A 22,528-nucleotide genomic window follows, 5' to 3' on the forward strand; every position below is an offset into this window, starting at 1 on the left:
TCCAGCCCTGGAGTAAAGCACTTGTCCATTTTAGTCACTTGTGCTCTGTGTTTATTCATTGTTGTGGAGTGTCAGGCTCTGGTGGCCTGCCTCAGTGGGGCACAGTGTCTTGTCGTTGGCTCCCCTTGACTCACTGCCACATTCCCTAACACCTCATCAAAGAAAACAACAACACATGTCTCAGGCTGCCACTCTAGGCCTCCGAGTTGACTCTGGCTCCTGCTCTCTGCAAGCAAACACACATCTCTCAAGTCTTCATTCCGGCTCTCTGTAGTTCTGTAAGCTTACCCTTTCAGCTGTGATTTTGGGAGATCAGCATTTCCTGTGTAGAAAACTCTTTGATTACTTTCTGCTTTTATTCTCCTGGTCCGCAGGCCCTACCCGAGGACCTGCTTTGGCATCTTCTCACTTGTTTAACACTGTTAAGAAAGCCTGTTGTTTTCTCAGACAGTGCAGGAGAGTGGAGTCTGGTGATAACCAATAAATGAGCAATAGTCACTGCATTATAGCCTAGAGAATGGAAGTGGCATTAGTCATAAAGTCACAAAATTAAACAAAAGCAAAAAAGATAGGGACAGGAAGCTGTAGGGTTGTTTGTAAAAACCAGAAGTTTAGCTGCATATGTATCAAAAGATGGCCTAGTCGGCCATCACTGGAAAGAGAGGCCCATTGGACACGCAAACTTTATATTTCCAGTACAGGGGAACGCCAGGGTCAAAAAATGGGCATGGGTGGGTAGGGAAGTGTGGGGGGGGGGTATGGGGGACTTTTGGGATAGCATTGGAAATGTAATTGAGGAAAATACGTAATAAAAAATATTAAAAAAAAAAGAATCAAGAGCTGAAAGAAAGAAAGAAAGAAAGAAAGAAAGAAAGAAAGAAAGAAAGAAAGAAAGAAAGAAAGAAAACCAGAAGTTATCACTGGGGAATGCCTTTGAGACAGGAGAACCAGCCTGTGGAGGCCCTAACGTGGCCCAGCACAGCATCATGGTAGGAGGGAGAAAGAAAGGAGGAAAGACAAATAAATGAGCAGAATCTCAGAAGCCTTCATACAAGGGTGGTAGGAGCCTTCAGAGTGTGTGAGCCAGCGGAGAGGTGATGTGATTAAATTGCTATTTCAGAAGCTCATTCTCTGTCTGGGGAGTAGCTCCTTGTGAAAGCATTTGCTCAGCCCTGAGTCTGATCCCCAGCAACGACACCAGGACAAAAGTAAGAAAAGATAAAAGCAATGTCGTTCTAATGTAGAGGTGAGAGGTGCCTGAGTACTAGACCCTGTACTTAGCCTTTGGTCATAGATGCATACCTCTGACCTCGGGGTGAACTAGATTCTGTTGTCAGAATTCCTGAAAGTATTTTAAAAGACGAAGAATTTATCCTGGCTCACAGTTCCTGGGTTTTAGCCAGCGATCTGCAGGTTCCAGTGTTTTGGGGCCTGTGGTACAGTAGGGCATTCTTACAGAGAAGGCATGATGGATCAGAGCTGCTCATCTCCTAGCAGGGAGCAAAGAAGGAATGAGGAAGGGACTAGAAATAGGGTGCACTCTTCCAGGGAGTGACCCAGGTGGCTGTCCTCGACCAAGGCTCTGCCACACTGATCACAGTAATGCCCTTAAATTCTGCATCAATCACCATATTAATTCTCCAACGGGACGCATGCTGTATCCTAACTGTAATAAATACCACCAACCAAAGCTCACTCTGGAATCTCTGATGAGACTGGAAAGGGTTGTAGAGTACTTAGGACCATAAACCCACTACCTGTTCCCCTCTATCCCAGAGGAGCTAGGACGCGGACATTGGTAAAGGAAAGTTAATTTATTTACAGTTTGGCCAAAAAATGGAGAGGAGAAGAATAGCTAGATGCCCGTGGCCATCTTACAGGATGTAGCAAGCCAGGAAACAAAGGCCAGATGTGTGTAAATAACTGTGAGACAAGAGATCCCAGGTCGCCTCCCTTGCCTCTGTTGTGGCTCACAACTTCTTGTTCAAGTCTGTAGATGGAAGGAGAATCTTAAAGATCCCCCTGAGTTATTTGTTTAAGAGAAAAGACTAGGAAAGTGGGTATGAGATCCTATCTATCGCTGGCCCGATAGAGTTCCCTGTCCTTGGGACCTTTTGTATGGAGTGAGGTTGGCTTCAGACTTGGCTCCTGTGTGCTTTGTAGACATTCTGATTTTGCATGTAAGAGGGTGCTGGTTGGACAGTCAGAGGGGAGTGGGCAGGTCTCACTCTGTTGGAGTATGTCCCCATCAGCCCTTTGCATAAATGCTTCATACACATAGCACAACCATTAAAGCCATGTGAGACATGATTGGGAAATCTCTCCTAATCCAAAACAGCTTCAGTTAACTTTTTGGTTTTTTATGAAACTCAAACAGCAACTTTTAAAAGCCAACATTTTGATACAAATCCCAAAGATAGAGTAGTTTGTCACATGGTATCAATTGACACAAAGGGATTTGTCAAATGCTAACGACTTACACAAAGAACATGCTGTTTGCCCCTTTTGTTCCATAATGAAAACGGTTCTGTTAAATGCAAAAAGAAAATGTGTGTATATAATAAAAACACAATTTGTAACATGGTCACCTCACACCTGAGCTGTGTTCAGACATTCCTGGCACTGTGTGACAGAAACAGTGAACAGTGTAGCGGTGCAGAATGTGTGTGCTGTGGGGTTTAGCACCAGGGCTGCTTGGTAGAGGGTGCACGATACTGCAGACATGTTTATGACGCAGGAAGGCTCAGGAAGTAGTACACGTGTGTGCTAACATACATGTTTCACCTCAGACTCAGCTCCCATTTGACTTTTAATTAATTTTTGGCCATTCCACAACAGAACCTTTTCTTGTTCCCTTTTTTCAATCTTATGTATATATCTCCTACATTTAGTTACAGGGCTGTGACCTACAGTTTAAAACTCTGGGATCTATACCATTGGCAAGGGTGTGCCGAGCCATGCAAACCTAGTTTTTACTCAGAATGATTCTTCGTATGCATGTTGGCACTTCAGACTTCAAACAAAATGATAGTGAAAATTATTTGACTGTGAAGTCAGTTTTAGCAAACTTGGCATAGCCCTGCAGCTGCTCCTGCGTCCTTGGTGACTCTGGGCCTCCGTTTCCTCATCTGTAGACATCAGTGTAGTGCTGTGCTGTGGGACCTTATGCGTTCATGCTGAGCCCAGTCCTAGTTAACAAAGGCCAAGAGAGGTGGGCCACACACATTAAGAACAGAGCCACCCACCCCTCATTGGCAACCTTCTTCTCTTATGTCTATGTTCTAAAAGAAAAAAAAATCACACAAAGTAGAAATGAGCCACTTGAGAGGGTAAATGTATCAGTGGGCGGATAATAGCATGTAAAATAAAGCTACACTCTCTCGCGAGTCTGCTTACCTGGTGCTGCTGTGCTGGTTACAGCGTATACTGATTGCGTTTGACTTTACGTCCATTCCTCACGTTCTTACAATGTCTATTCCGGTGAGTCGTTTGCATGCCCATTCCTCTTTTTGCAAAGCTGTTTCAAGTCGTTTTCTTCCTGATAAATCTCCACATAATCACTCTATTTATCATTCATTTCCTGTGTGAGCCTCATTGCACCCTAACCTGCCAACCATCCCAGAGGCTGTGAGGGTGTGGGAAGCAGGCATCTGTAGGCTCGCCCTGCCCTTCCTCATCCTCGCTTTGCTCATCTTCCTCTCTCCATCCCTCCTCTCCAAATCAAGGGTGGCCATGAAGAGGAAACGAAGTCACAAACCAACTGAGAGGTGTGTGTGGAAAGGAGGGAAGGAAGGGCCGGCTGCCTTGCTCCTTGGCCTCGCTGATGGTGGGGGGCACTTGTGGGCTGATTGCGGTCCAGCCGTGGGGGCTTTTGTTTAAGATAAAATAAAACAGCTGACAGAGACAACTCCTTCTTCCCCTTCCTACTGCCTCCATGAGCACTTCCCATATGGCTGCTGCTGCTGAGACCAAGGAATGAGTGAGTAAAGGTTTTAGAGTGAAGTGTGAGTCCTAAGTAAGAGTTCTTACGAATCAGTGTAAAGACAATCACAGATCTACTGACTGAAGGTTTATAGCATTTGAACATAGCCCAAGCCACCTTGTATCATGGGAAAAGAATGAGGTATACCAGTGGTGTTGCATAAGAGCACGGGGGCATGGACAATATTTAATCTGTTTTCTATCTTTTATTAAATGTGGTTTTGACTTGCTGCACACACTGCATTCTGATTACTACCTCCCTCAGTCTATTTAATGTCTACAGACAGAAATCTGAGGGTAGCCTAGCATCCCCCTCTGTTATAAGCAGGGTACCACTGGCTTAACGGGGCGACTGCTTGTTTCTCTGGTCAACTGCAGAATAGATGCAGATGATGGGAATCAGATTAGAGCAGCATGTCTGCAGTGGTTTTACCGTGCTTTATAAGCATATAAGTTTTTGTTTTGTTTTGTTTTGTTTTTGTTTGTTTGGTTGGTTGGTTTTTGGTAAAATGCTGGCCTTTCTTGGACAAAGAGGTAGAATTGATACTTAAACCTTGTAAAGAATTGTTAAAATTCAAACCTCCCATTTAATTCTGTCAGTGTGTTTGGAAGCTGGGGAAGCTCTGTGAGGATTAATTCTGAGTTTGGCTTTGATCCTTTTTGTTGCTTATTATGCTATGGGGTGAGGACAGGCTAGGGATTTACCAATTTGAACTAGTCTTAGAATTGAAATTGACTGTGAGTGTGTATTTTTTTTCAGTGTGTTTTAACTGCGTCTTATCAACTGTACTGGCAAAGGCACACCAATTGCTGGGGTCACTTGCTACAGCACCCACCTTTCACCCCTGCCTTGTGTGTCTGTAATTCTCACCTCAAATGTTTGTTTTAAAGCCACTTGATAGTAAACACATGACCATAGTCAAGACGAGCAGTCGTCTTAAAACTCCTTATAAGTACTGCTTGTCGCAGGTACTTGCTGACAAAGCTTGCTGAGGCGCAGTCTCCAGAAATGTGATTATGAAGGAGAAGTGGAGACAAAGTGAGCGTCAGTGGAGAGAAGATGGGAACGCAGTGGCTCTCAAGCAAGGTTGAAAGAAAAGCTGTGTCCTTTTCTTTCATCTAGTTTTTCTTTTTGTCTTCTGAATGACTTTAATTTAAATAACTTTGTAGCTATCTTTCACTTGGATATTATTCAGTAATTTATTGCCTTATTTTGAGTGTCTAATGAATCTTTTCTGTAACATCTAATTTCTTCGATTCAGTCTGTTTCATGGCAGTACTGGATGGATTTATAAATTTCTGTGCCACAGCAAACCCCACTTCCTCATTGAACTTTGGGTTGGAGCTGATGCTCCAAACTCTAGAGGAAGCGTCTATCACTTGGAATCAAAGTTGGTCCCTCCTCCACAAGGACGGATTCAGTCCTTGTCCCAGGGGTGCCACTAATAAAGCAAGATTTACTGAGCAAATTTGTAAAAGGTTTACAGTGTTCAACTTCAGAATCTTGCATTCAGTTCCATTGAGCCTCACTTAAAAACCATGGATGGGCTGATGAGACCAGAGAGGGAAGCAATGAGGGAAGACATGTGGGGCCCAAGTAACAGACCACAGCACTGAGTTAACCTCAGCTCACACGACCTCTCCCTTTGTTTCTTTGTGGATTTTTTGTTCTTGTTGTTAATGGTTTTGTTTGTTTGGGAGGTTTGTTTGTTTGTTTGTTTGTTTGTGCCAGTCTCTGAGAGTTGACCTGAAGGGTGCACACCCTGTGGTACGCCAGCTCCTGGTTTCCCTAGGACTGAGTATGTTACTGGGATAGACTTACAACCTCAAGACAGGTATAAACACTGGTGTCTGTCTTCATTCCAAGCTGGTAGGGACTCTGTGGGTGCTGACCCTGTGGTCCTCCCACCTGTTTGACTTACTGTTTGGTTTTCTCTCCTCCTTCACAGCAGTCGCTCAGTAAGGGCAGACCCCTGGATTCCAGACTGGGCCCACAGCCTGTGGAGCAGTAAGTAGCTTCTCCTTTTGGATAATTTGCAATGATAATAGCAGTGTTTGTTTTGCTCTGTTTTTTAACGATGATCTGTATCCCTTTTTCATAACACAATGACCAGACCACAAGTTAAATTTCATACTACTGATTTTTGTGGGACTTTAGGAATGTGTTAGAAGCCAGAGAAATCATGATATATAGAGCATCAGCACAGAGCATCAGCACAGAGCATCAGCAGACTCACTGTTTTCTTTCATGTGCTTGTCTGAGTAGTGTTTTGAAATAACATTGACTGAGTCCAAGTGCACGGTGAGGTGGCACTAAATGAGGAAACTCTCCTCTGAGGCTTTCCAGGAAAACAGCCAGTTCCCCAGACGTTCCCACCAGAATGCAGAATGCATGTGCTTGGTGTCACCAGCAAAGCATAAATGCAGCATCCATGAACAGCACAGGCGTGTGCTAGCTCCTCCTGTGTCCCTCAAGTGTGCACACAGACCTTCCCTGCTGGGCTTCCTTCTGGTATGTTGTTCAGGTTAAGATAACCTACATGCTCCCAAGGTTTGAAGCGTAATTTACCCCTTCTTATTCAGAGGATGAGGATTACCAGGTCGAACAATGCAATATGCTGCAAGACAATATTTTACTCCACAGATGAGAGATGGATCATTTTTAAGTAGACTTTAAAAGTCATGGACTCATAATCTGGAGATAGGTTATAATTCTTTCCACCCCCGCTCTAGTTAGCCGGGTGCTGATGCTTTCGGGCCACACTGTCACTGCCTAAATTAAGACCTCAGTCTCCAGACCCTCACCACTGGGCTTGCTTGTCCTTTCTCAGCTATAGTCACTGCCACAGTTGCCATGGGAAGATATTGTTACTGGAATGGGAGGGTCTCTTAGTGACTGCCAAATGATACAGGAGAACTCAGGGCCTCTCCTTGGGGTCCTTGGTCTCATTAATAAAATAATTTAAGAATGGATTTGAACAGAAGTCAAAGACAATGTCATTAGGGTTTGAAAGGAAACCCCAGAGCAGTCACACTGGAGATCTCAGCAGCTTCAAGGAGAGCAGTGGGAAAAAGGAAAGAAAGCCAGCGTGGGGTTCCGCAGGCACAGCAGACAAGCAGCCAACTGGCAGGGAGAAAGACTGTTCAGAAGGCAAGGAAGCTCAATGTGTAGGGAAGCCGCTTCAAAATAGATTTAAAAAAGAAGAAAAGGAGAAGGTACACTCTCCTTCACAAATGCAGACAGTCTTACAAACCTGCACAGCTAAGGCATGGTAATCTGCCGTGCTGTGCTGTTGGATTCTTTTTAGATACTCAGAAACTGACTGAATGTATGGAATAAAATACAGCATCATCGTAGGTCACAGTATCTTTCCCCTCCCTCCTGAAGGATGTAGTTTGCAGCCCACCTTCCTCTCCTAACATGTTGTTTCTCATAACTTTCTTCCAGGCTGTTTACTTTAATTACTCATAATACAAATTACATATGAGATGCAAAATGAAGAGAGGCAGGTGGTCATCGCAAGAGGGGAAGAGCAGGCTGGCCTCCAGGAACGGGGCGGGGTTCCACTGAGCCTTCAGAGCTGAACATTCAGAGCATTTACATGGATACAGGACCCAGGGATGGGGGGGAAAGCCACTCAGATATCAAGGGGGATTGGGAAGAGACTAGTGGTGGGATTGGAGACTTGTGGTAGGTGGGGACGGGGTAGTCTAGTCACTAGTCACGCTAATGAGTTGTTATTCCTGAAGAATATAGGATTGGAGAGTTTGGAGCCGTTGAGGATTGGAAGGTGAGACCAGGAGGCACAGCTTGCTGTGTGTGCCTTGCGGTTTACATGACCCAGAATAAGCATTCATCTATATCAAGAATTTAGTTCGGTTCTGACCCGGCTGCTGTAACTGTCTTTCCAGGGGAGAGTCAGCCTAATGGAGAAAATGCTGGTGGTTGTTTTCTGCAGGAAGGACTGTTCTAGGCACTAATGTGCACTGAGAACAACGCATGGTGCGTGCCTTTGAGTGTGCTGAGTGTGTCAAAGAACACAGATGCAATGCAGATCATTTTCTACATAGCAGTCCGTCAGGCACCAGCATCTCCTCATGCTCCAGGCACTGGGGATGCAACAGTAAGCTCATGAGAGCCCTTGTCTCAAAGAGCTGGCATGTTATTTCCTCATGGGTAAAACAGCTGTGTCAGAGTGTGCTACACTGTGGAGAAAAATCAAGTATGGACGGAAGCTAGAGATAGCTGTAATTGTTCCAGAATTTTGGTGTTGTTTCGTGTTGTTAGTGTTTTTATTTGCAACTGTCATGTTCTATAGTCTAGGTTGGCCGTGAACTCATAGGTAATCCTCCTGTTTTATCCACCTAAGAGCTGGAATTATAGACATGATCCACTCGCTATAGTGGGTCTATTGTGGCTTAAGTTGAATTGTCAGAGATGATCTTGCAAAGAAGGGTAGAAGGCAAAAGGGAATTGAGTGGTGTGAGAGAGAGAAATGCAAAGGCCTCGAGGCAGGGGTGTGCACAAGAGCATGCCTGCTCTCCTATGCCGCTGTGCGGAAACTGCTGGGGTGTATGGAACAGACAAAGCTGTTGAGAGAGAATGAAGAGCCCAGGGTAAGTCGTAAGCATTATAGTCCTCTAGTAAGGGGGAAGGGTGTCATCAAATAGAGGGAGTAGCTCAAGTGTTAACAGTATCAGTCTAACATCTGACAGAAGAGTGCACAGTAGTAGGTAATGATGAAACCAGAGAAACTTGTTAAGATAATATTAAAATTATTCAAAATTGATTTGGCCATTCCTAAAGAAAGTATGGTAGCGATAAGGCTAGTGAGAAAGGGTCAGAATTGGGGCTGGAGGTACCTCAGTGAATAAATAAGTACTTATCTCAGAAGCATGAGCTTGAGCCCCAAAACCCAAGGGGGAAAATGCTTGACATGGTAGCATGTGGCTATAATCCCAACCTTAGAGAGATGGAGAAAGAAAATTCTTGGGGCTTGCTGGCCGGCAGTCTAGCATGAGTGGTGAGCACCAGGTCAATGAAAGACGGTCATCTCAAAGACGTTCCTGAGTGTGGCACCTGTCCTATCAGGGTGACTGTGGCTGTGATGACACCAGGACCCGACCAAAGAGACTAGGGAGGAAAGGGTCCATTTGGCTTACCTTTCCACATCACTGTTCACCATAGGAGGAAGTCAGAACAGGAGCTCAAATAGGGCAGGAACCTGGAAGCAGGAGCTCCTGCAGAGGCCATGGAGGAGTGCTGCTTACTGCCTTGCTCCCCATGGCTTGCTCAGCCTGACTCTGTATAGAATTCAGGACCACCGACCCAGGTATAGCACCAACCACAATGGACTGGGTCCTCCCCCATCAACCACTAATAGAAAATGCCATGCTGGCTCGCCTATAGCTCCATCTTATGGAAGCATTTTCTTAACTGAGGTTCTCTCTAGCCAGATGACTTTAGCTTGTGTCTAGTTGATATGAAACTAGCCAGCCTAGCACCCTAGGTTGTCCTCTGGGCTTCACACGCACCTATAAGTGCATACACACCAACACACACATTAACACACAGACACACACACACATATACATACACATATTTTTATAGGTCTGGTTTTGTGTATTCATGTATATTTGTAACATGTCTAGTGAAATAAACTTAATATACAATAAATAACATCTTACACACTTCAGATTTTAGGAAGGGTAGATTTCATGAGCCATTACCATAATTAAAGACATTCTCCTTCTTTTTAAAAAGATCTTCCTTCTGTTTCTTCCTTTCTGTAAGTACCATCCCTTGACACCCAATGACCTCTCTCCTTCTAGAGTTTCAAGTTCCACAACTTGTCTGTTTATTACCTGTTAATAGCACTTTGAATTGTCTAGTCTGGAGCCACTGCAAATATCAGTATTTGTGTACAAGTCATTGCATAGACGTTTGTCTTCACTTCTCTTGGGTATCTGTACGATCTCACATTTATCAGCTTACCTGTATGCAAGGTGGTTGTGTTTCCTCACCAATACTTGATATAGTCAGACTGTAATTTCAGTCATTAGAATTCAAGATGTATCTCACTGTTTGAAATTTGTATATCCTTACCCCTAAGTGTGTGTGTGTGTGTGTTTGAGTCCATATATATTTTTATTATTTCTTTGGTGAAATAAATACCTGTCTAAATGTTTTACCTGTCTATTACCTTTTCCCTATATATTCCTGTACTGTGGGAGGGGGCAGTGCTGTGAGCCATGGTATACATGTGGAGCTCAGAGGATAGCTTGAAGGAGTCAGTTCTCACCTGCTACCATGTGCCTCTGGGGAGTCGGCCGCAGACTGACTAGAAACCTGTCATTACTAAGCTTCATGGGTACATCATGTCCTCCATGATGTACCTCTCTTCCCGACTTTCACATGACTGCCTTCTCACTATGGCACATATGGAGAGTGTGTATGTATGTGCTCCCAGGCAAGCAGATTCTTGGCTCTTTTCCTTCTAAACCACTGGCATGGTTCTGTCTGGCTAGAAGTATATGAACGTATTCACCCTCCCTAAAAGTCCCTCTGTTCAGATGCTCCCGTGAGAGCCAGAGCGTGACCCCGAGTGCGCATGTGCAGTGTGTGCACGCTCTACCCTTCCTCCATCCTCTACAGCTCTGTTCAGGATGGTCTCAGCTTCCACACATACTCTAGGTAAAAAAACAGCCCTTACTTCTTGGGGTCCTCTCTTTTCATGTTCCTGTATTCATTTTCCTAACATATAACATTGTGCTACAACAAACCATAGTGTATGTCCTGCTGTTTCCATTGCACTTTCTGTTGCCTTCTGTAGTTGCTGTGTGAAGGCTCACTTAGGAACCTCTTCCTTTTTCTGTCGTTAGGAAAAATCCTGTAACAATATGTTTGCCATCTGTATTGATAAAACTTTCAGGTGTTCCGTATGCATCTAAATGTTTTTCAGAAACAGGCAGAGTTTGTTTAGTTCGTGTCCCTTCACAGGATGTGGCTAGGATGGAGCAGCTGTCTCCCACTCCTCTGGATAATCCCACATGTAGCTCTGTCCAGTGGTTTCCTCAGACCCTCCCACCTGTCATCTGTGTCCATCCCAACCCATCCCTAGATCCACGCCTTATCTAAGCCACTCCAGCCACTGGCTTACTGGCTTCTCACTTATCCTCTTTCCTTCCTGTAGTTCTGAGAAGGGCAAAGATCAAAACGTGGAGGACCGAGGACACAAAGTGGATATGGAGACAAAGAAAAGCGAGCCGATGGTCCGCAAAGTCACCCTGATAGAGGTAAGAGAGAATCAGCAGAGACTTATTCTGTCACCAAGAAAAGATGTCAGACATCCTGGTCAACAATGGCAGATGCCAGAGAGCACCTCTGGTGTAAGCACTGGCAAGGGGTCATTGGGAATTGTAGCCAAGAAGCTATTAGTGGCCTGCAGAAAGTGTTGGTAGACAGGACTAGTAGTACTATTGAGTCAGACTGTCATCAGCCTGAAGGAAAAAGACCTCCAGAATCGTCTTTCTTCCCAAAATCCTGGGCTGTGAACAGAGAACAGTCAGACTGTATAGTAACTCAGTGCAGGAAACTCGGTGTGGAGATCTTTATACAGAGAGAATGACAAGAAGGTCTGCGAACTGAGAGGTGAGTGCCACCGAAAAGCCCGTCCAGCTGTGGGAAGAGACCTGGGGTCCCAAGGAAACAAGCCTGACTTATGCTGTAACCTGGACAGTGGGCCGTGCTTACCTCTGAGACAGGCCCTTGGGGACATGGTGGCAGGTGGGCAGGCATAGGAATGGAGGGAAGCCTGACAGGCACCTTGCTTTCTCTGTAGGCAGAAAGTTACTGAAACAAAATACTCAGTGGTCCAGCCCTACTGTGCCCACATGCATGCATGTGGTACATGCTGGAAATCAGCTTCCATAACTTTTTTAATTAGGAAAAAAAGTTAATCTACTTGTATAGAAAAACATAGATGAATAATTAAATAATCCTGGAAATGGCTTTGTATACGATCATGATATAAGAGTTAGAAAACATTTTAGGTTTTCCTCTAGGTTTTTTTTTTTTAAAGATTTATTTATTTATTATATGTAAGTACACTGTAGTTGTCTTCAGACACTCCAGAAGAGGGAGTCAGATCTCGTTACGGATGGTTGTGAGCCACCATGTGGTTGCTGGGATTTGAACTCCGGACCTTTGGAAGAACAGTCGGGTGCTCTTACCCACTGAGCCATCTCACCAACCCCTTCCTCTAGGTTTTTGAGTGCTTTCACTCTGTCATCGTGATGGCTTGTTTCTTAGGGGACAGGCAGCTCTTGTTTCCTAGACTGGCCACAGACTCTTGGGCTCAAGCAGTTCTGCCTTAGCTTCTGAGAACCTACGACTGTGGCTACTACATGTCACTGTGTCCAGCTAGGAGCCATTCTGGAACAGATGTTTGGATTTATGGATTGGAAACGTTAAAAGTGGTGCAGGGAAGATGGCTCAGCAGTTACAGCACCTGCTGCCTGTTCCCAGCAGGCACTGCAGCGTACAGCTGTCAGTAACTCCAGCGGCAGGATCAGTGCCCTCTTCTGTCCTCCTTGGATACTACGTGGTGTACATGCATGCATACGTACTTACGCACATATGTACGTACATGCATACAGGCAAAATACTCATACCCATAAAATAAAAATAAATGTGTTTTTTTAAAAAAGACCAATAAAGTTTTTAAATAGCAGCTGGGCTAGAAAAGAATGTTACCAAAAGGATTTGTACCTGTAGCGTATAGAATTTTTCCTAAAGATTTTGTTCCTGTTGCATATAGAATTTTTCCTAATGATTTTGTACTTGTAGCATATAGAATTTTCCTAATGATTTTGTACCTGTAGCGTATAGAAAGCTCCAAGAGATCATCAGAGAAATAAACATAATTTTTATTACAAAAATGACAGCAAGTTTCAAAATATAGGAAATATAATTTTTATGAGAACACAAGGAAGTGGGTTACACTCATAGATGTATGTCCCTGTGTACAATCCAGTCGTTCTTCATGGATGCAAGCTTGCTAGTAAGTTTGTTTTTATTTTCATGAAAGAGAGCATGTGAGTGTACGGTTTTCACAATTCTTACATAGCTACATGTGATGAAGACTGTCACCCCAGTTGCTCGTGTTCGAAGCTGGAAGAGTGGTGAGAGCAAGGGGTTCAAAGCTGTTCTGGGCCAACTAGGGAAACTCCATCTCAAAACTAAATATGTCCCTTACTAGACAGCAGGGGAATATTTGAGGACAAGGGAGAGAGTCAGTTAAAAGACTGTGTCTTCAAGTGGATGTTTAATTCAGTCTTTATGAGGAAAGCATTGGTTAAATTATCTCTGACTCAATATGCTGGCTCAGCTGCTTGCCTCTTAGTGGGAGGTTGATGGCTAAGCCCACCTGCAACAGCACAATTGAGACTGTGGTTTCAGTGGACGCTCTTCTAAAAGGAATTTATTACATTGTGAAACACTTAAATGATCCATTGTCAGGTACTCGTTATTCATTGGACACAGTTTTTGTCATGTTTTTGTCATATTGCATATAAGTGGAAAGATGTGATTGATAAATCTAGAAGGTAGGTAGGTATAGTCAGCGTGTGTGCCCCTGAACAGCAGCATCAGCAGGTGTGGGTTCACTGTCTGGGTGCTGAGGCTCAGCGCGCGCCCCTGAACAGCAGCATCGGCAGGTGTGGGTTCACTGTCTGGGTGCTGAGGCTCAGCGCGCGCCCCTGAACAGCAGCATGGGCAGGTGTGGGTTCACTGTCTGGGTGCTGAGGCCGTGCTGAGTATTTTTCCTTGGTATCTATTTATTTTCTGATTTTTTTCTACTCAACGTTTTCACACTACTTCAACATTCCCTTCAAAATGAACATAATTTCAAAAGTTCTAACATGATCTTTCTACACAAGAGCCCGAGGCTCAAGGTCTCCTAACACCCAGTTCCCTAAGCGGGGTGTTCTCCTCTTCCGTGTTGAGGGCTCTGCCTGGATAGCAAGTTCTTGCGGTGCTCGCAGGCCGCCACTGCATGCTGGCATTTCCTGCGTGGGAGCTCAGCACAGAACCAAACCCGTACCGGGTCCAGTTCCTTCTGACATAAGGCCTGGCCTGCGACTCAGTGTCGCTGCTCTACACACACATCAGGTTTCATATTCATTTTCATGATCTTTCTGTATAGATCCCCCTCTGTCTTACGCCTCTGTCCTGTGTTAGCTGCAGGCCTGCTCAGTATGAGCATACCTCAGAGGAGGGGCTTGGACTTGGGCTTGTGTTTCTTGGGAGAACGGGGCTTCCCTGACTGTCCCTCTGTCCCTTTCATCCTAACCCTGCCTCCCGCTAACAGGCAGCCTGTATGTTTCTTGCACTGTTCCTTCCTTCTGATGGTCTGAGTCGTTTCCCTCAGAGACTGTCGCTGCTGCTTCAGCTTTCTCTCAGCTTCTCTCAGGGCTTCCGCTCTGGAGTTTCTCCTGCCTCTCTGTTTACTTTTCAAAGCTCAGCCTCCATCTTCTGCACCTGCGGAGCCATCACTGATTCCCAGCTGTGGCCTGTCTCCCTTCCCTTTCTTTCTTCCTCCTGTGCCACCACCATGCCCCCTCCCCTTCTGTCTGTTGTGTTGTCCTAACCTTTCTTCTCCTCTCTGTGTTCTGCAGGCTTTAGGGTCTCTGTATGATTTGTACCTGCATTTATTTGAGCCTCCACTCTTCTCTTTCCCTCTCCTCTCCGTCCCTAATTGGGCCGGAAGTGTGACATGATAACAGAAATGACTTTCCGACTCCTCCTGTTACTATAGTATTTTAGCATGTTGTGTCTGTTGCATTTTACACTTAAACCAGTTGCTCTCATGAGTTTCGCTTTCTGTGCTTCTGCACATACAGGAATTTATCTGTGTAATTGAACTTAACAAATTTAAAATCAGAAAACCTGAACTAAAAACAGAATTTTTCCCAACCTTGGATGTAAATTTTTTCTCATATGGAAAAAAATAACATAAACACATACTTAAAGTAAGGCCTGTTTTGGAAAACACAAGTGTTTGCCTCCCTGGGAAGGCCAGTGGGGAATGGCTAGCCTCTGTTCTTGCCTGCCACAATGTGTCAGCAATTGCTTTTCTCAGAGGTGGTGAGTTGACCTAACCTGTTGCCATTGTCCCAAGGCTACATCTTGTTTCTAAGGGTAGTCCAGTGCTCTGGCCTCTCTGGCTAGCGGGATCCCAGGAGGTGTAAATCCAGAGTCAACTGTGCCACTCAATTGGTCAATCCCTCTGTCTGTCACACACTCACTATCCATGTCCACTGTGGTTTCTAAGAAAGCAACATCTGTATGTTGGCCCTTGATTTTTAGTAATAATTTAACTTGTTGTATCCCAAGATTCTGTTAGATGCATAGTCAGCATGATAGCCAGTGATGATGACAGCCATGGCGGATCAGAAGCACAGAACACCTTGGCTCCCTTGGCTCTTATAGTTTGAAAACTATAATTAGTCCAGTTTGAAATTTAGACCCAGCCATGGCGTGAGAGAGTCTCTGTGAAAGTGGTCTACTTCTTTATAGTGATGAAACTGAAATGCCTCCATAAGAACCCCGCCTCCTGAAGGGAAGGACTTTGCCCCGGAAGCTGCTTCCTTCAGCATCTTGCTCCGTTTGGAGCTGCCACAACTCCTCTTGAGAAATTGGTCTTTTTTGTTCCTGTCAGTGCAGGAAGAGTCAGTGCAGCTGCTAACAATGCACAGAAATGTGAACAGTATAGCCAGGGGCGAGCTATACGACGGCTAATATGTTAATATTGTTATAGTAACATAGCACTTTTATTTAGCAGGTGAGGTGTGTCGCTGAGTCTCTTACTTGCATAACTGCTCCGGTTGTAGCTAGAAGACGTCACTCAGTATCTTGTATGCTTTTCTCCCTAGTAAAAAGCTGGAGAAGAAGCAGAAGCCGCCTGATGAGTGCACATGATGTGAAGTCTACGCCAGACGGAGTTCTCGTTAGATTTTGGGTGAAAAGAAGCAGTATTTATTGACCTTAATAATCTGAAGCAAAGTTAGCTCTAAAAAGAAAAAAGTCACTGTGGCCTTTGGGCTTGTTATGAACCATTGTGAGTGTTATTGGTCAAAGTATTGTGCTTGTGCTATTAGTAACTACATCAAAATTATATTGCTGCTGCTGGAAAAGCCAATAGAGAAAACCCCAGAACTGCTACTCAGTAAACGTGAATAACAGTGTGCCCAGTGTTAGTCATTCACTAAGCCATCATCGTCCTGTGTACCTGTGGCCATGATGCTCTGCTCAGAATGCAGAGACTCTGCTTTTGAAGTTAGCCGTGTGTGAAACACAAGTAGCTTCTGGATATTGTGTCTGCAAACAGCCCCAGGAACAAACACGTTAAAAACGCAGTTTGCTTTTGAAAACTAAATGTTTGTGTTTCCCTTGAGTGAATGTATGTCGCTCAGCACTCCTAGACTAAGAATGATTTTGGCTGGACTGACAACAGTACACCCAATTTATTTTTATTTTTTAGACAGAGTTCATATTTAACAACATAAGTAACTTATGGATATAAACTCTGTAGTGGTTATAGTTTAGTCTGAATATTTGTTTTTAAATTATTACACAGCATTATTTATGTCTTTAGTTTCAGAATAACAGTGCCATTACCGTATGGCTGTGTGTTGCAGCTGGATATAGCTGAGACTCCTCCATCTTGGCTTTCTCTTCACTCATCCATTTCTTCAGCTGCATGATAAGTCTGTCTGTCAGTAAAGCATTTAACCCCAACAAGGTCAGACTATGGTAAAGTTAGAAAAACATATTTACCAAAGTAAACAATTGATCTCATTGAAATAAGAAGTGAGAACCGTACTGTTGAGCACTGAGGTGTAAACGTGCCCAGATGCACAGCGTGAGGAGCTTCGAGTACACATCTGTGTGCACATGTTGTAGAAGCTTAAAATGGGAACATGACCCTGCTGTGGAGAGCCTTGGTAGAATTGTTGTTAGTACTAAAGGAGATTTCCAGCGCATACAGGGTGACACTGAAAACTGCTGAAGCCCACAGCCCTCAGCCCCGAAGGCTTGGCGGCCAGTGCCAGCGGCCTTGCTGTGGTTGTGTGTCTGCGTCCCTGGCACACTTGGGCAGGCAGCTCAGTCACTCTGAACTTGCTTCTCTTCTGTCTTGTGAGTGTGCTGCTTGAGACAATGAAAAATAAAGCTGTGTTCCTACCCCTTCAGCTCCTGGTTTCTTTCTTTTCTGTGTGTGTGCACATGTGTGCTGTGTGTGTGTGCATGCGTGCATGCACGAGTGTTTGCGTGGTGTGCATTCACATGCCTGAGTGTGGGCCCTGTGTTGATGTCAGCCATCTTCCTCAGTCATTCTTCCACTTCATTTGAGGCAGGGTCTCTTGGCATACCCAGAGCTCACTTACCAACAAGGGTCCCCCATCTCTGCCTTCTGAGCCTTTGACCCTCCTGCATTCACACAGGATTCATCAAAAAGAATTTCAACAAATCAAAATTAAAATCGAAACTAATCCCAGCACTCGGGAGGCAGAGGCAGGCGGATTTCTGAGTTCGAGGCCTGCCTGGTCTACAAAGTGAGTTCCAGGACAGCCAGGGCTATACAGAGAAACCCTGTCTCGAAAAACCAAAAAAAAAAAAAAAATCGAAACTAATGAAAAAAAAAAACATTGGAGCTAAGCATTTGCTTAAATCTTCATGTTCACATGAAATGTTGAAAGTCTATTTTTATATTGAACCTACTGAAGACAAGAGTAACAGATGTGCCAGGCGTGGTGGCGCACGCCTCTAATCCCAGCACTCGGGAGGCAGAGGCAGGCGGATTTCTGAGTTCGAGGCCAGCCTGGTCTACAAAGTGAGTTCCAGGACAACCAGGGCTACACAGAGAAACCCTGTCTCGAAAAACCAAAAAAAAAAAAAAAAAAAAAAAAAAAAGAGTCACCACAGATGTGTCTTTGTACCAGGAAAAGTAGGCTCTCCTCAGGCTGGCCAGTGTGAGTCTAGGGTTCCATTCATGAAAACCTGAGAGGTGTCTTCAGCATATGCTGGAGACATAGGTCCTGACTACACTCCTGCAGGACCTAAGACGCCACATCCACTTGGCTCATGTCTTTTAGTAACTATTATGAAATTATGGAATGCTGTCACACTATTCAGATGAACAGTTTGACACTATCTCTGTATCACGGTGTCTATAGTATCAAAACTACACTGTGAATAATAGTTGCAAAACTCTAATAATAAAAACCCAAGATACTGTTCCCATGGCTGTGTGGTAAACACGTGTATAGACAGGCTTTCATGTGTGTGGATGTGCCTGTGTACAGCGGAAACACCCACCTACTCCATTTAAATCATGGAATCTTACAAATGCAAATTTTTGATATAAAATATACACTTTTAACTGAAATTGATATTTTAAAGGGCTAACACCTGAAACATACAAAATTTTGTGCATAGTTTCTGGTACATAAAAACATGTTCTTGACTTTATACATTATTGTAAAATTTTATTTGTGACATCTCTTAAAGAATTTCAATACAACTGTACCCAGAAGTCACCATGTTAAAGGTAAATGTGTTACTTCTGTCATATGTTAAGTATTATTAAAAAGGTAAGGACAGTATAAAAATTAATGATTTTTTAATATATTTTAATTGATTTCCAGCTGAAGTCCCTATGTGTTAATGAAATAGTACAATTTTTTTATTTTTATTTTTATTTTTTTTGAAACAGGGTTTCTCTATGTAGCCCTGGCTGTCCTGGAACTCACTCTGTAGACCAGACTGGCCTCGAACTCAGAAATCCACCTGCCTCTGCCTCCCAAGTGCTGGGATTAAAGGCGTGCACCACCACTGCCTGGCCTTGTACAAGTATTTTTAAATCAACATTTTATTAACAGTTTTTACCCAATTGAACTTGATTACAGAAAATATTTCTCAGATCTTCATTTTTTTTACACAATCTCCATTTATTTTTGCATCAGATTTGAGCTACACAAAACTTCCCTGCTCTACAAGTAAGTATTACACGGCTCTGAAAGTTAAGTTGCTTGTCCACGTGCACTCAGCCTGTAAATGCCCATACTGGCTATAAAGTGAAGAAGTGGAGTCCATCGCAAATCCTCACATGCTGCAGAGAACAAAACAGTCAGAGTTTAAAGTGTACTCCCTGTGACTAAAACCACGCTCCACCCAGGTCTAGAAATTTGTATATATCAAAGTGAAAACTATTTCTAAAGCTGGTCATTTGTATGTTCTATAATGAGTCTTAGGAACACCTCACTCCGTACCACAGTTGTTAGGTCTCCTGAAGAAACAGGTTCTGTAGAGTCAAACTAATTACATGTACAGTAACATTGTACTCATGAAACAGAAAAGCCGCCATTCCAGTCATGTACAAGATAATACAAACATCAGGCAGAGTGTCAATCACAAGGCTGTGTTGACTGAAGAACTCAGTCTATGGATGGACCCAATTATCTGAGGGAGAACGGAATGTCAGCATCGCTTAGGATTAACAATGGGCTAACTAGGCAAAAGCAGACAGCTCCTCTCTGCGGAGACCCAGGAAGTAAAGTCAGTAATGAGGCGCCTCATTCATCTAGCCTTCCGCTCTAGTTATTAAACTGAATAGGGAGATCTTTAAGCTAAGGCGGGAACCGGAGAACATAAAAAACACTTGTTTTGTAAACGCCGAGAATGCGTCTTTAGATCCCCTTCACATCTAAGGGCAGGCTGGGAGCACCTCCCTCTTCTAATTTTGCTTCAGAAAGTTGAAGAGATGTTTACTAACAAGAACCTCCAGCCTTATTTCTTCGATCTATAGGAGACGTGTGTGTCAGGATTTGTAATTCCCTGTGCAACTCTCATTGCGTAGGTCAAAATGGCTTAACTCCTAGCCTACTTCAGTGTAAAAGTCACGGGTAATGATCAGCGGTGCTGGCGTAGTCTAAGTCATTTCTTAGTTCTTCGTTTGGTTCTTCTCCAGGATGGAGAGGGCTTATCATTACATGAAAACGTAAGAGTGACATTCTTACAGGCATAAACTCACAACTGCCGATCAAGGGACAATTTCTCAGATGATCTTGGGATAGAGACAGATTGCTGAAAAGTAAGAGTGGGAAGGGGACAAACAGTAAGACATCAAGGAAGGGGACTTGTTGAAAGAGTAGAGAAGGCAACTGAACCTTCAAAACAAACCCAGGCAGAAGACTGAAGGAAGCAGGCTCCCTGGAGAAAAGCTTGGCAGATTCAGTTCAGTTTTTGGTGTTTTTAGCAGAGAATCAGTTGGCTTTTTTGTGGGTGCTAAATTTGTTCACAGGGATGTGGACAAATATAAATGCCTCACATAATTTTTCTGAACTATTAATGTGAGGTGTGTGAAGGGCAGCTAGGCAGTGGCGCTGCCACCCAGCCCTGACTGCTACACACAAGACGATGCTGAGAGCTCTATGTTGATGCAGTGAAGTATCTCATGTGGTAAAGGAATGTCAGTCAAATTTACGCACTTTAAGAACATCAAATTCTTATTATACTTCTCCTGTGTGCAGGCAGACTACATAATAAACTAGTCTATAGCAGCTGTAAATTTCTGAGGATTTATCTAACCACAAATACATTGAAATGGGGAAACGGGTCTATATTAAACCATGCAAGATGCTGCTGGAGCCTGGCCATTTCTGCAACATCCTGTAATTAATTTATCATGACAGGTCTGGCAAACTGAAACATTCACTGTGCTTGCAACAGACTGTTAAAACACTACAGTGGTCGCTGGCCCACAAGCATGCCAAGGGAAGGTAGTTTTTCTTCCCAAATATGACTTCAGTGTGCCCTGTATCTGGGATCATTTTGCCCCCCTTTCAGTCTCAAAAATACCAGGAATTTAGAAATGCTCTGGACTCAAGAAATGAACCTGGTTTGCCCAAGTCTGCCGTGTGTGTCTGTCTTCCTGATAGGGACAGCTCCCTAGCGTTGGATCCGATTTGCCCAAGCCGCCCACAAATGTGCTGCAGACTGGGACTATCTTATGCGAGACTTGAATCCATTTTGGAGGCCTCTTAGAAAGCTCCTTTTCATATAAATAAGGTTCACATAACCACCTCTGTTTGTATAACACTCCCTTCTGAAATGTGAAGCTACACAGAAGTGTGATTTTTATTTATTTGTGTGTGTGTGTGTGTGTGTGTGTATTTGTGTGTGTGTTACAATGGATCCTAACAATGAGACCCTTTCCATTGTCCAACAACTATAGAATGATCTCTGCCTGATTTGATGCTGCTGGTATCATGATGGATATTAGGAATGAGTCAGAAGGTAGAGATGGCTCAGTAGGTGAAGTGCTTGCTTCAAAAGCCTGAATGTAGACACACACATACCCCAATACCCCAGCATCCACATAAAAGCCATGCCAGGTGGATCCCACAGACTTGCTGGCTGGCCAATGGAGCTGAGATGCTTAGCTCCAGATTCAGTGAGGTAGCATGTCTCGAAATATAAGGGAGATAAATAATTGACGAAGATGGCAACCTCAAGCCTGCACAAGGGCACACATGGCTGAGTACACACACGCAAACACCCACAGGTCAGGCACACACATGCACGCACACAATCCATAGTCAAAGAGACTCTGTGCTGGGAAAGTGGAACTACCACTTCTGAAAAGTGGGAGCTACGCTGTACAAATGTACAGAGACCTATTCATTTCCTGGGAGAATTCAGAGTTCTTCATTCCATAGACAGGAGAACCAGACCTGCCCAGAGCCCAGGAAAGACAAAGTCACAGTAAGTAGAGGGAAAGCTTTTGTGTGTCAGTTCCTTCTCACATGAAGGTCTCCCTCCAGAGCTCATCTAAAACCACCTTGGAAATGGAGTGAGAATCCGAGGGTTGTTCAAAAGCAAGCATGAAGATCTGGTTGGTTGCTTGGTTGGGTTTTGTTGAGGAAAGGTCTCACTATGCAGTCCAGGCAGACGTCACATTTGAAATCCTCCTGCCTCAGCCTCCCAAATTATAGGATTACAGGCCTGGGCCACTGTGCTTTAAAACCCTGCAACTAAGCCCCTTGCCCACAGCTCCGTGGCAGGGCCACTCACAACTGCAACTCCAGGCGTTTCCTAGGTGTACTGGCTATTTTTGTGTCAACTTGACACAGCTGGAGTTATCACAGAGAAAGGAGCTTCAGTTGAGGAAATGGCTCCATGAGATCCAACTGTAAGGCATTTTCTCAATTAGTGATCAAGGGGGAAAGGCCCCTTGTGGGTGGGACCATCCCTGGGCTGGTAGTCTTGGGTTCTATAAGAGAGTAGGCTGAGCAAGCCAGGGGAGGCAAGCCAGTAAAGAACATCCCTCCATGGCCTCTGCATCAGCTCCTGCTCCCTGACCTGCTTGAGTTCCAGTCCTGAATTCCTTTGGTGATGAACAGCAGCATGGAAGTGTAAGCCGAATAAACCCTTTCCTCCCCAACTTGCTTCTATGTCATGATGTTTGTGCAGGAATAGAAACCCTGA

General features: G+C 44.2%; 1 protein-coding gene across 4 annotated transcripts in view; it reads left to right on the forward strand.

Moving 5' to 3' along the window:
* Ahi1 (Abelson helper integration site 1) overlaps window positions 1-17,226 on the forward strand; it is a 132,887-nt gene extending 115,661 nt beyond the window's left edge. For 3 of the 4 annotated variants that reach the window (XM_021174724.3, XM_021174723.3, XM_029482514.2), the window contains 3 exons: window positions 5,931-5,989; window positions 11,175-11,277; window positions 15,916-17,226. In XM_021174724.3, coding sequence (XP_021030383.1) covers window positions 5,931-5,989; window positions 11,175-11,277; window positions 15,916-15,918 — 165 coding nt within the window. In that variant the 3' untranslated portion in view covers window positions 15,919-17,226. Of the gene's footprint in view, window positions 1-3,725; window positions 3,980-5,930; window positions 5,990-11,174; window positions 11,278-15,915 lie in introns of those variants that run through there. The other variant, XR_003837779.2, reaches the window with a different exon arrangement.
* Window positions 17,227-22,528: the final 5,302 nt, after the last annotated feature.

Source organism: Mus caroli, unplaced genomic scaffold (assembly GCF_978045245.1).
Source record: "Mus caroli unplaced genomic scaffold, Mus_caroli_1 scaffold_9, whole genome shotgun sequence".
Classification (NCBI taxonomy): Eukaryota; Metazoa; Chordata; class Mammalia; order Rodentia; family Muridae; genus Mus; species Mus caroli.